We start from the raw sequence: 14,093 nt of genomic DNA, 5'->3' as shown, positions 1-14,093 counted from the left end.
CACCTGTGTATCCGGATGCTAGAATACTATGGAGCGCAGCCTTTGGCGACTCTAAGTGTGGCATATGGTTAATCCTTCCGGTTCTCTTTCTTCACTTGCGTGCAGCCTGTTTTCCATTGCCTGGATTGAGATTTTGAATGGGCCCTGGATTTGTGTCTCTGCAACACGGTGTCTCCTGAACTGGATTTTAATCTACTAATGAGTTCCTTAGTTGCTCATGAAATAGACTGTACTAGTACCGGGATTACGACCTGTGCACATGGGGTTCTAGGCAATTAGAACATTTGGACTGCGGCCAATGACTTTCTGGATCGCAGTAATCTTGAAATAAGCCTGAGTTGTCCTCTGATGATGCCAGAGGCTCCGGCGATCGAGGAACATGTATATTCTTTCCCTTTGCTTAATTGGATGGCTGAAATGTTCATGGATGAAAACAACAACTTCTTGTTGGAAGCAGTTACAACATTTGGTGCTTACACATTGTTGGACTGGAGAATAGATTATTTTTTTTGCTTCACAGACACATGCTGAAACCGTGAATAATTTTAATTTTTTGTCTTGATTTTTCTTTACATATTTGTGGTCTTTTCATACACCATGGCCACGTGTGTTTGTTTTCACTGATTTGGATATTTGAATTTCCATTCCTAAATTTCAAGTTGGGCAACATTTCTGAACTTAGTTCTGTCTCTTTCGAACTCTGCGTTCTATGAAGTTTGCCCTGAGTGCTGTGTGTTACCCGAACATGGGGGGGGTGTACTGTGGTTTATGGGCCTCTTTCTGAATGCACGTTAAGTTGGCATGGCTTATTAGGAGTTTAAACGCCATTTTACCTTTTGCTTTCTTTTTTGCACACAACACTGCTGAGCTGTTTTTGCAGTTAGCTTTCACGAAGGTCTATATATGAGAAAGGGTTTGTTTTTCGACATCTCTAGATATACAGCGTGTCCCCAGTCTTTACAGTGAGTGCTGAGCCGCCAAGGTTATCATAACGTGCAAGCCTGTTTATCGGCGTGTCCGTGTAACACATTCTAGACACAACAATTTGGCAGCTGAAAGCCTAATAGGATTCTGGGGCCTTTATCATATCACACTTGCCAGAATTGAACACACTTTGAAGATTCCGGGCATGCAGAGAGACTAACTGATCCTGATGTAATTTACAATTACTGAGCGGACAGGTAAATGGCGTCCCGCTAAGAAAGCTCAAGAGACCTTCTATAGTTTCTTAATACATAGGGCCCGATTCACAGAATGAACTTAAGACTCAATCCTAAACGTACTACTATTTTGGTATTCACAGAATGCACTTACTACTTTTGGCATTCACAGAATGCACTTACTACTTTTGGTATTCACAGAAGTTAGGATTTTGTCTTAAATTTGTCTTAAGACAAACTTAAGACAGACTTAAGACAGACAGGGCCCGATTCACAGAATGAACTTAAGACTCAATCCTAAATTTACTACTATTTTGGGATTCACAGAATGCACTTGCTACTTTTGGCATTCACAGAATGCACTTACTACTTTTGGTATTCACAGAAGTTAGGATTTTGTCTTAAGTTTGTCTTAAGACAAACTTAAGACAGACTTAAGACAAACTTAAGACAGACTTAAGACAAAATTCTAACTTCTGTGAATACCAAAAGTAGTAAGTTCATTCTGTGAATGCCAAAAGTAGTAAGTGCATTCTGTGAATACCAAAATAGTAAGAGTTTAGGATTGAGTCTTAAGTTCATTCTGTGAATCGGGCCCATACAGACTTAAGTTAGGATTTTGTCTTAAGTCTGTCTTAAGTCTGTCTTAAGTGTGTCTTAAGACAAACTTAAGACAAAATCCTTACTTCTGTGAATACCAAAAGTAGTCAGTTCATTCTGTGAATGCCAAAAGTAGTAAGTGCATTCTGTGAATACCAAAATGGTAGTAAGTTTAGGATTGAGTCTTAAGTTCATTCTGTGAATCGGGCCAATAGTTCCTAGGTAGGGAGGGTGCTTAAACTATGCACTTTTATCACCTGTTTGCACTATCATTGTAATATGATTCCTCCTTTTGTATTTTATGGAATTGTACCCATGCTGACCATATTACTCTTAATCATATGTATGCTTATGTTGACTAAAATACTGCACTTGAGATCAAGTCATCCAAATAAACATTTTAACCTTGCCGTGTCTCTATTTTACTCCTGTTGTGGACTGGTATGAACGTATAACAAAAGAGTGCTCTCACTTCCCACCATTCCTGAGATGGTCCTAAGTCGCATGTTCTAGGTTGTCTAATCATTGGTTTCTTTGCTACAGGACGAAGAGCTAATGTGACACTGATTGCTAGCCTGGTAGGGGATTTTGGGTACTAAGGTGAGTTTTGGCACACCCTAATTCACTGAGGTCCTACATCTCTGTGCACAGTTCTGTGTCTGAGCAGAATCCCAGTAAAAACACCTGTGAGGTCTCTCTAATATTTCTTGCCAGAGTGGCGCTAAAGCAGCCAGTACATTTGTTGTGTCTTCACAACATTTCACGGAGTGTTGAACTTTGACACACATTTTAAGATACTATGTCTAATTCTTTCATTTATTTTGTGCTAAAGGTTTTGTGCAATACCAGGCTCGCAAAGAAGTAAGTGCCTGAGACTAAGTGACTGTATAATCTCCTAGCTACACATGCTATGCTATGCTATGAACTGTTTTTGAGGCTAGTGCGCGGTCATGAATGATCAGATCAATAAGATCATCTTCTAAGCAGCAGCAGTGCCTGCCTGCCCTCTGTCACTGAGAACTGCAGTCACGCAGCCTGTCTCTGGTTAGTTCCCTTCCATTTCTGGTGCTTTGCAGAAGTTTTAAGATCTTTTAAGAGTTTATCGTTGCTCAAATAGATGTAATTTCTGATATGTATATGTTTCCCTCGTCTTCATTGCTTGATTTTGCTAGCGAGAAAGTGTCACTCAATTACACAGAAATTGTGGAAATGACACACATAGCAATCTGAAACACTGGCAGCTATGAAAGCGACCAGACAGGGAGAAGAGAGAGAGGAGAGAGGAAGAGAGAGAATAGAGGGTCAGAAAGAGATTGCGGGCCTGATTCACAGAATGAACTTTAGACTCAATCCTAAACTTACTATTATTTTGGTATTCACAGAATGCGCTTACTACTTTTGGCATTCACAGAATGAACTTACTACTTTTGGTATTCACAGAAGTTAGGATTTTGTCTTAAGTTTGTCTTACGACAAACTTAAGACAGACTTAAGACAAACTTAAGACAGACTTAAGACAAAATCCTAACTTCTGTGAATACCAAAAGTAGTAAGTTCATTCTCTGAATACCAAAAGTAGTAAGAGCCTTCTGTGAATGCCAAAAGTAGTAAGTGCATTCTGTGAATACCAAAATAGTAGCAAGTTTAGGATTGAGTCTTAAGTTCATTCTGTGAATCGGGCCCTGCATTAGGAGACAACAGGAGCAGGGCTGGTTTGAGCATTTTCGCCAGGGCTGTTCAACTTCATACAGTTTATAACTTTTAGAATAGCAATGTGCTCTTCGTAGCAATGATGCTAACGCAGTCAAGTAGATTTAATTCAGTTTCAGTCACTGCATTACCTCACTCCGCAGACGGCGTTCAGCTCATTAGCAATCCGTGGAAACTAAAACAAAATACATAGAAACACAAATAAATTAGCTCCGTCAAAAGATTAAGACTTACAGTAAAAGGTATCTATTTTGGCTTATAATGTAATTTGACAAATAAAGATGGTCTCACAGAAACTGATATAAAAGCTGAGGATGAAAGACGTCAAATACAGCTAGAGTACACAGCTCTCTCGGGGTTCTATGCTGTACAAAATCCTATTCTTGATCGAGGACGGATATAACAAAGTGAACATAATGTGTTAAATTAGAATGCAACGTAGAACAATTAATAATTAAACACATTTTTATAACATTTTGAAATATCTTCTAAAGTATGGACTGGCTCACCATGTTAGCACTGTAGCAAAGTGACATATTTTGTCAGACCTAGGGAATATAGGCACTAAATGCTTCACAGTTGGATGTATGACGTTACAACGCATGCTTTTACCATGCATGCCTTTACAACGCGGTTTTTACAGCGCATACCTTTACAACGCATAGTGCTTTGGGGCGCTGGATAGTGAATAGTTTAATTTACTATTCCAACTCCAGTCCCCGTGGATAGTAGGGAAGGTGTTGGATAGTACATTAAGCCTATTCCCTATCCTAGAGCGCCCCCAGTGCAATGCGTTGTAATGGTTTGCGTTGTAAAAGTTGCGTCGTAATGGTAGTGCGTTGTAAAAGTTTCGTTGTAAAGGTTGTTTACCTTCACAGTTTTTTGTCACAGCAAAGGAAGGGAGCTCATTGCTTTGCTTGTGGGTACAGACATGGCACTCTGATCGTCATGAATGGAGGTTGATGATGCTTCCAGGGATGTGCAAGTTAGTAATTACAAATATGCAGTTAAAGAAAAGTGGGAACACTGAAAAAATCAGGCCTATGGGTTTCAGAGACAATTTCTAGATTTTACTACAAGAAAGCGATTATTAGTTGAAAACAACCAGGATGCCCTCATCAGCACCCACTGCGGTGCCTTGGGCGGGCACAGCCCGCATCCGCCATTTACTGATGACTGAAGTCCCGGCTAGGGATGGGGAATTGAGCCTGTTCATCACACCTTCCTATTCAGGATATCCTGCCTCAGGATCTAAATAGGCGCGACATAAATCACCAGGAAATTGCACACGCAAAATGCATCCTCCCAAGGAACATTGGTAGGTGCCAATGTAGGTACCAAGAACAGTCCAGGAGGGTGGTGCCTTTGATGGCTGTAGGTTGGGAGACAGGATACTAGGGTGTGGCCGTGACAGAAAATACTGTTGGAAGAGTGGTTGGGTGGGCCAGACCACACTTTGGGAGGCTTGGGAAAGTTTGTGCAAGAAGGCAGAAATATGTGTGCAGGTGAGTGGCGGAGTGGGCAGAGCAGGGAACAAGTAGGGCAGCTGCCATGTGATCCACTCCTCCTATTGTAAACTATGGATTGCTACACACTTTCTCACAGTTTTAAAATTAACTGTGCATAGTTAGGAACCTCATGACTTTGTAGCTGAGCACACCCTTTTGCAAGATCGCGGCATGCTGCATAATTCTCTGATGTTTGCTTAAACAGTGCATTAGAATGCTTCGTGTGACACTTTCAACCAGTCCTGGCTGCTTACTCAACAGGTCTCTGCATTCCAGGACTTGTTGCTATCACACATCTAAGTACCAGCAAGTAAGCCCTGCTGGCTAAAGAGCCAGGACATGCTCGAGTTACACCCTTGGCAGGAGGCCCCTTGGCACGTATACACCCAGATGAACCAAAGAAGTATACGTGAGTTGAGTTTAAAACATATAGAATAGCTATTCTTGAGGCAAAACACATTTTATTTCCAGTGCAGTATCATGTTAGGGCCAGGCTCAAGTCTGGAGCATCCCCAGTGCTTTGGCTGTCTGAAGATTTTCATTGACAGTATGTTTTCAAGACACCTGTTCACTGCAATTGGAAGTGTAAAACACATATTCATAATTAAGACGCTGACCCCAATTTCCTATTGAGCATTGTCTCAAGGTCCCTCTTGTTAGAATATTACTGGTTTAATTTGACCTTACCTACAGTATCTAGTATCTAGACACATTTTCTTCGCCTGGTCAATGCATACGTCACGCCCTCAGATGAACGATGGGGGACGGGAGTTACATCAAAGTAATTGGCCATTTACTCTTTGTTCCTCCTCTTCCGTAGCATACTGCAGAAGTGAAAATGTTGCTGATTGTTTGGAATTTTCTTTACAGAAACATCCACATGTAGGCAGACCGGTCTGTAGTAAAATAGACTTTTTGGGGGAGGTTTTGCAGATGTTTATAACATAACGTGTATTTGTAAAGTGACTGTCCCTGGGCTCTGACTAACCAGGGCCAGTGCTATGCTGAAAACACACTTAGAATACAGTGAAAACACCTCCATACATTAGGGAACACTATGGGTTAGGGTACCCTATGATTGGCATGACCTCCCCTATAAGGTCTTGCTACATAATGGGGAAGGTGGACCAAAAGTACCTTTACGTCCCTAGTATATAAAAGGCCATGGCAGTTTGGCGGCCAGCAGCTCTTTCTGCAGTTGCATGTGTGCCCTGCTGAGGTCTGAGGTCAGTTTAAAAGCAGCCTTGTGTTGCATGACTTCTTTTAACATGTAAATTCTGCTCAAACTTGACTTTGGTGTTGGAGGCACTTAAAGGTTAATAAACAACAATGTTTTTGCATATTAGGTACCCCCAGTGTCTCCCCTACGTGTCACAGTGGTGGAGGGCCAGATACTTATAAGGAGGACCCTTATAAAAGAGGCTTTATATGCCCAGGGGATAATGAAATGGCACATTTCACTTCCCTCATTGTACTAAAGTCCATCCCAAAATCGACTTTTGTGCTAGGAGCACTATGGAGTGAGCGTGTGCAATATTATTACATATTCAGTACCCCTAAAGTCTCCCCTAGGTGGTCCAGGGGTGGGGAGCGGGGTCCTGTAGATATAGGCAGGGCCCCTATAAAAAATGTTTTGTAAGCTGTGGTATTGGAGAAATTGGCCAGTTCATTTTCCCCATGGCAGATCCCTAGTGACATAGGTTAACATGGCAAGAAGTTATTAATCAATAATTTCTTCCATGAAATATCGAAAAATATCATTCAAGGACTTACCAGCATGGCATTGATAAATCCAACAATATGCTGTTGTTGAATATATCCTAAAATGTACTGACAATAATGTATAAGACTTTCTTGTCTGTAAGACAAAATTCAGCCTTCCAGTAATTTGCCTGATTAGTCAGATTTAAGAGGATTAGCCAAACTGCTTTGATGATGTGATGAGTAGCCCCTGGGGTGAAAGAGCCATTCTGAGAGGAGAGGGTTCTGCTGCATAGGAATGCCAGAGCAAGGGGGAGGGGTCATAAACAATGATCTTTAAAAGAAGGAGGGAACAGGCAGAAGAAACCAGTTTCATTTGTACCCCTATCCTTTAAACCCATCCAGATGACAGGCCTAAGGAAGGAGTGTGTAAATGCCAGGGGGAGGGAGTCTATGGAGATGAGCCATCCTGGTGGTTGGTTTTGCTTTCTCTTGCCTCTCTGCTGAAACCTCAGCCATATTGAATTTTGGAGAAATTGTGCTTTCTGGGAGACCCCTGTGACACCCTTTGGAGGGAATGGTCATGCCCTGGGGTGTTGCCATGCACCCCATTGGACAGGAGTACCCTCCTGTGTGATCCCAGAGAACACTGAATAAGTGTCTTAGAGGGGCAGTGCCTCTCAGATCTGCTGCTTGAAACTTAAGTAAGAAGAAGGGTCCATGCTGAGGTATGATTTACACCAACCAGGCCCTGCACTCTGACTGTCAGCGCCTGCTGCACAATCTGGAACTGCAGCCCTGTGGATCATAACTGTTTCAAAAGAACTACCGAATGGACTCCCTGCAAGCTACAGGTTAACAGAGCTCACCTGGACCATCATCACCAAGAATCCCTAGCCTGGAGTACTACCAGTGGATGTGTTAGGCTTTTGTCCAAGTGGATTGTGGTAATTGAAATCCAAAACTTTCAAGGACCATCTTGGAGCTTCCAGACCCTTGGTGTAAGTTTGGGACTCTTTGGGACCCTCAAAGGAACCTAAGGAAGAAGTTCCAGAGTTTGAAGAAGTTTGGAGCAACTCCGGAAAAAAAGCTCTCAAAGTGGACCGACTCGACCTGGCCAGCCAAGCCGACGACCCTCGGCTACAAGCCGGCCTGCCCTCCAGGTTCGTCCCACTGAAAAGCTGTGGAGGCCCGACTTCCAAAGTTTGACCGGGAGCTGCTCGAAACCTAAGCTGGCGAACCCTCACCGAATCCGGCCTGGTGAAGAGCATTGAGGGACCCTAGGAGAAAAAGCTCCGTAAAAGTTTCTAAGTCCAAACCTAGAAAAGGAGACTGGGACCAACCACGAGAGTCAAGCAGCCCATCTTCAACTGCGAGCCGGCCTGGATCTCAGGTTTGTCCTGCTGGAAAGCTCTGGAGGTCTATCTTCCATAGGTTTGACCGAGAGCTCATCGCAAGGCAAGCCTGCGAGCCCTCACCTAATCAAGACTTGCTGAGAGCTTCAAGGCACCCTGGGAAAAAGCCTAAAAAAGTTTCTAAGTCAGAAGTTAAAAACTTTGAACAAGACCTTACACGAGGGGTAGCCGTGCAAGACTCCCTCGTGGTCGGCCTTAAACTTTGAGTTTGTCCCATTCTAGCGCGACCAGATGTCCCAATAGGTGCTATCTGTTTCCATCTGCTATAGAGTGCTAAATCTTTCAAAATGTATAACTCCGGTTACCTACATTGGATTATTTTTGTTTTGGTGTCATTTTAAAGATAACAATATTTCCAATTTTTATAAATTGGTGTTGGATTTTTTATTGTGTGTTTTGTCTAAATTATTTACTGAATTGGTGCTTTAAAATGCTTTACATACCTGTCTCTGAAATTAAGTCTGCCTGCTCGCAGCCAAGCTACCAAGGATTGAGCATGGTAATAATTTTCTTACGCCTATTCTGAGTCCTAAACTGTGTTAGTGGCCTTATTGCCAGTGGCAGATGCATTTTTGCCAGTACTAATAACCTACTTTCCAACAATAACAAAATACAAAAACAATAATTTTGTAAAAAGTGGCACAAGGCCCCTTCCGTTAGTGAATGGGATTCCATGTTCAAAGACCAATCAGTTCCTCCTAGGTGTTTGATGTATAGCATGCACTGATTTAATTTGTTGGCAGTTTTATATAGTGCATATGCGACCCAAAGATATTGGAGCACTTTATATGAACACCAGTTGCATCACACAGAGTCACATTCAATATGTAGGCACTTGGAGATTAGTGATTTGCCCACAATTACAGAATGTTGAGGGGTATAAGAGGCATGTGCTGGCCAGTGCATCCCTGTGCTCGGCCCGTTCCCACCCCCAGCCCTTCAGGGACTTTAAAAGCCTTCAGAGGGCCACATTCCACCCAAGGTTAATGAATATGTGTGAGACATGGAAGAATTAGGGGCCCCTCGTCACATTCTGCAGGGCGGGCATCATTTTATATTATTGCACTGCAAAGGGATGGGTAATGGTAAAGGGGGAGAGGTGATTTGTGGAGTTAAGGGATGGGTAGTGGTAAAGGGATGTAAGGGTGATATTAGGGTTTCAAGGGCGGGGAGAGGTAAAGGGAGGTAATTGGTGATTTTAGGTTTGGGTAGATGTAAAGGGTTTGTTTGTTAGGATTCAGGGTGGGTGGGCTAAAGGGGAAAAAAGTGAATTTTATGGTTTAGGGACGGGTAGATTTAAAGCAGATAAGGGTGGATTTGGGATAAAGAAGTGGGTGTTGAGGTGGAGAAGATAAAGGGTTTGTTAGGGTTTAGGGGTAGATAGAGGTAAAAGGAGGTTAGTGGGCTAAAAAAATATTGGGAGTGTGAGAGTCTGGATTTGTATATGGTGCTCTCTTACGTAGGTGTGGCACCCTGCAATAATCCAGACAACCCTTAGGGTGATTTTAGTGGTCTTAGCCAATCTTAGAAAGCTCTCTAACTGGTAGCTGTGAAGCGCAGCCTTCAGGCTTAGTTCAGAAGGAGTGTAAAGCAGCTTGATTTACCACTACTTAATCTTATGGTATAGGTTAAGTGAAAAATAACCACACAGTTTAGTTATAAAAATAGGTATTTATTACTAACACTCACTAACACACTGTATAATCTGTACCCAGAGATACAATACAATACACACACAATATGTTGTCAATAGAATTCGCAAACAGCACAGAATACACAGTGGTCCCCAGGGGAAGACCAAATTGTATATTAAAAGAGTGGAATGCGAACCACGACTTAAGTTGAGAATAGATCCAGAAGACGTAGACGAGCCGGAGACCCAAGGAACCACCTAAGGGAAGTATCTCTGAACTCCATGAAGGTCGTGTGCAGAGTGGGAATACAACTGCGTGCTCAATATTAGTCAATAGGTAAGCCGCAGTTGAAATTTTAAAGAAGAAGTACCCTTCCCAGCGGACCCCGAAGAAACCGCATGGAAGATGGAAGGTTGGAGAGTCACCCCAACCATGAATATCCCAGGAACCAGGATACCTACACCAGGGAAGCCGGGTGCCTGGGTGTGAAATGACATCGGAAACTGCGGTAGACCACAATGGAGAACTTTGGAAAAGATGCCGCTGGTGAAGAAGGTGAAAGTTTCCGGTGGATTCAAGGTGAGTGGTACCTGCAAGCAAAAGGGACAGAGTCTATACCTCTCAGGAGTGACCAGGAGGCACGGAAGACGAATGCCCACTGATGTTGGAGATGCAGGAGAGTTGACAGTGCCCTTGAAGTTGCAGCTGTACAGACCAGGCAATGCAATGGAGGACCAGGAGCCATGTACAAGCTGTCCCACGTTGGATGTCAAGAGCCATGGGGTCAGTGTCTAGCAGGGGCCCCAACAAGCGTTGGCAACGGCAACCAATTTAGTTGAAGAGAAAGGTGCAGTGACGGTACCAGCAAGGTCCAAGTGAATTACCATGAGCAGGTAAGTCAGAGCAGGCCCTGAGCAAGCAGGGAAGCCCACCGGAGCCAAAGAAGACCCTCAAGAGGACCCACGGGCTGAAGGCACAGGAGTCGCAAGAGGACCTCGAGCAGCTCACCAGAGGATGCAGGCTCACGGTGAAAAGGATGCGATGCAGGCGAAGATCTTGGCTGCCGGAGATACTTGAGGTTGGAGCTCCTTGGAGCCAGAAGATCTCTGAAGGAGAGAGTCAACAAGACTTTGCAACAGCAAGTCGACGCGGTGCACAGGCGTTCTGTCACAGCAGTTCCGACGAGGGATACTGGCCTCTTCGGTGTTGCTGAGCCTTCCAGAGTCCGTTGGAGCCCAGCATCAGCAGACCAGTCAGCTGCGTTTCAGAGCCTGCAGATGCAGGGGAGTGGCTCATTCATTCCAAGGGAGATTCCATTGGGTTTCTTGGATGTTTACAGGCCTTTTGAAGAACCTGTATGGAGCACAGGCACAGATGGGTAATTTTCAAAGGGCTTTGCATTACGCATAAAGCCCTTTATGGAAAGATGCCAAGTTATATGAAAGTCCGCTTGGCCCCATATAGGCCTGGTAGGGTTTGCGTTCCTCGGAAGCCACCCTTTTAACCCAACCGCGTTACAGTCTGTCCACCCTGGGTGGCCGTGCCTTCTCTAATGTTTTTCCAGTTGTCTGGAATCGCCTACCAATCGAACTGCGCAAAGAATCCAACTTGCTGCCTTTTCATAAAAAATTAAAAACAGTGCTTTTCCAGCAAGCATGGGGTGTGTTGTAATCTGATGATTGGCTGTATGAATTCTGGTGTGTACCGACAAAGCGCTTAGAGACCCCGGGGTGATAATGCGCTATATAAGTCGAAATAAACAATTGTTACAGCTGACTTGCAGGCTGACAAGAGCAGGAACAGCAGAACTCTTCCCAGTTGCAGTTTGGGTTCCCATCGCAAAGTCCAGCAAGGTCCACAGTGCACAGACGGTCAAAGTTGAAGTGCTGTGTGATCTGAATCTTGTCCGACAATGAATCTAGGGATTCACCCACAGGTAAACCCTTAAGTACTCTAAGGAAAGGTTTGGAATGATTCAGGGGTCCCTCCCAGAGGAAGGGCTGGACAGTGGGGAGGATACTCCCATGTCCTTTGTCCAGTTTTGCCCCAGAGCAGGAGCCAACGGCCCCCTGAACTGGTTTGGACTGGGGTATGCAAGGAGGGAACCAAATATGCCCTTCAAGATGTCTGAGTGGCACTGGCCAGTGCCAACACTCTGTCCCAATACACCAAGTCCTGTCTGGGAGGTGTTCACAACTCCTTGTGACAGGATATCTATTGTACTGCCTTCCTCTGCTCGAGCTTGGCTCAGCAACGGGAGGGCAGAATCGTGTTTCTGGTCGACAGCTGCCATAGTTTGCTATCCAAGTCTAGAAGACTGGTATTGGGTGCACTGAGGGCCACCCGGGGAGCTTTACAGGTATGATGCCAACATGTTTGAACACTATATAACAATACAGGGTGTGGCTCTTAATCAGTAAGGCTGAGCCCTTTAACCATGAAAACAAACCAAATGCCAGTACTGATAAATGTTTCTAGATCTTAGTCACCTGGCGCAAGATCAATAAATCAATACAACCGTATGCTACTGAATAGCTTTTATTTCAATAGCACCTGTTCTTTTTAATTTATCATTTATAAAAAGACACAATAGTACTTCATATACAACAAAACAATTTTTCGAAATGACCACGACAATAATGCAGAAAAAAAAGAGAGAAAAGAATAATTTTCCAACACAATCACAAAATCATTTCACTCCCAGGCACACTCAATCATTCATACCACAGTCTTCATTTACCCAAAACTATCAGCTTACACACAATAGTATGTCAACCCCTTGGGCTCCTGGGTTTAATCTAAAGCTGGTGGACCCAGGTGGTGAAACCAAACAAAGCAATAATTGATATCCTAATTGGTTTTACACCCAGTTTCCTCATAAAATATTCACAATTTAGACAAAAATTCTTTACACGTGCACAACACTACCATATAACTTTTAAACAAACAATTGTTTGGTGAAAAACAGGGGTCTACGCATTTCGAACCCACATGTTTCCGGGGTTCTCATCAGGACCAAAAGACACAATTTAACTCTCGCAAACAAGTCGACATTTCTACAGGGGTCTAGGCTTTGAAGGTATTTATCAGTTGAATGCCGTGGTGTGGACAACTGCTGCTGCCAGTGCAAATCTTTCATTGTAAAGAGGGTTTCCTATGACGCCCCAATCTGGGTCGCCATCGGGCACTGTATAGATTGCGATCAAACTTAATTCCACGGCTCAATTCAATCCCAGCCCATGCAGGTGGCGCATGAACAGAGAGAGCCATAGAGATGAATGCGGCAGCAGTGGACAAGTCTCAAAAGGCTGGGATTGAATTGAGCCGCGGAATTAGGTCCACCAGCTTTAGATTAAACCCAGGGGCCCAAGGGGCGGACATACTATTGTGTGGGACTGATAGTTTTGGGTGAATGAGGACTGTGGAATGAATGATTGAGTGTGACTGGGAGTGAAATGATTTTGTGACTGTGTTGGAAAATTATTCTTTTCTCTCTTTTTCTTTTTTCTGCATTTTTGTCGTGGTCATTTCGAAAAATTGTTTTGTTGTATATGAAGTACTATTGTGTCTTTTTATAAATGATAAATTAAAAAGAACAGGTGCTATTGAAATAAAAGCTATTGAGTAGCACACGGTTGCATTGATTTATTGATCTTGTGCCAGGTGACTAAGATCTAGGAACATATTTGAACACAACAGGGTTCGCTACAGCCACTTTAGAGCTGGTCATCACGTAATGATGCATGGCCACTCTATGTATCTTAATGGCTGATGAACTTACAACCTGGGAGAATAGACCCCGAAGGTTGTAGGGGTGTCCTGCTCATGCATGGTCACCCTCACACTTACAACTGAGCACTCTGCCTTCAGGATTGAAAGGCCTGCCTAAGGGTGACTTATAGGTTTTAAGTGCAGTGAACTCAGATATAAGGAAATTTATATTTGTTGTTTTACACAGGTTGCAATGGCAGGCCTGTAGTCACAGTTTGAGTGGTCTCTCATGGGTGGCACAACACATGCTTCAGCCCATGGGAGCCCCCTGGTGTACCTATGCCCTGGGTACATTAGTACCATATTCTGTGCACTTATCCGAGTACACCAGTATCCAATCTGAAGTGTACCTAAGTACTCACCATGTCCAATTTAGGGAAGATGTACAGAGATTGGGGTCCTTATTAGCAGGATCCCAGCCAGGCTAGTCAGTAAAACATGATAGCACCAGCAAAAAGTGGGGGTGACCATGAAATCAGATCCTACTTTCCTACAGGGATTATTAGGGGATAACACCCAAAACAGACTGCCCCCATAAAATGTATAGGGATTGGAGGGGAACTCCCCATAAAAGTGAGAAAAAAACTCCATACA

General features: G+C 43.6%; 1 protein-coding gene across 2 annotated transcripts in view; it reads right to left on the bottom strand.

Annotated features, from left to right (window-relative positions):
* LOC147747103 (vitamin D3 hydroxylase-associated protein-like) overlaps positions 1 to 14,093 on the bottom strand; it is a 349,697-nt gene that overhangs the window by 60,127 nt on the left and 275,477 nt on the right. For both annotated transcript variants that reach the window (XM_086952354.1, XM_086952353.1), the window contains exon 11: positions 3,602 to 3,645. In XM_086952354.1, the coding sequence (XP_086808480.1) occupies positions 3,602 to 3,645 (44 nt within the window). The remainder of the gene's footprint in view (positions 1 to 3,601; positions 3,646 to 14,093) is intronic.

The sequence above is a fragment of the Lissotriton vulgaris genome, chromosome 1_1 (genome assembly GCF_964263255.1).
Source record: "Lissotriton vulgaris chromosome 1_1, aLisVul1.2, whole genome shotgun sequence".
NCBI lineage: Eukaryota > Metazoa > Chordata > Amphibia > Caudata > Salamandridae > Lissotriton > Lissotriton vulgaris.
This window is presented reverse-complemented; position numbering and strand designations above follow the sequence as displayed.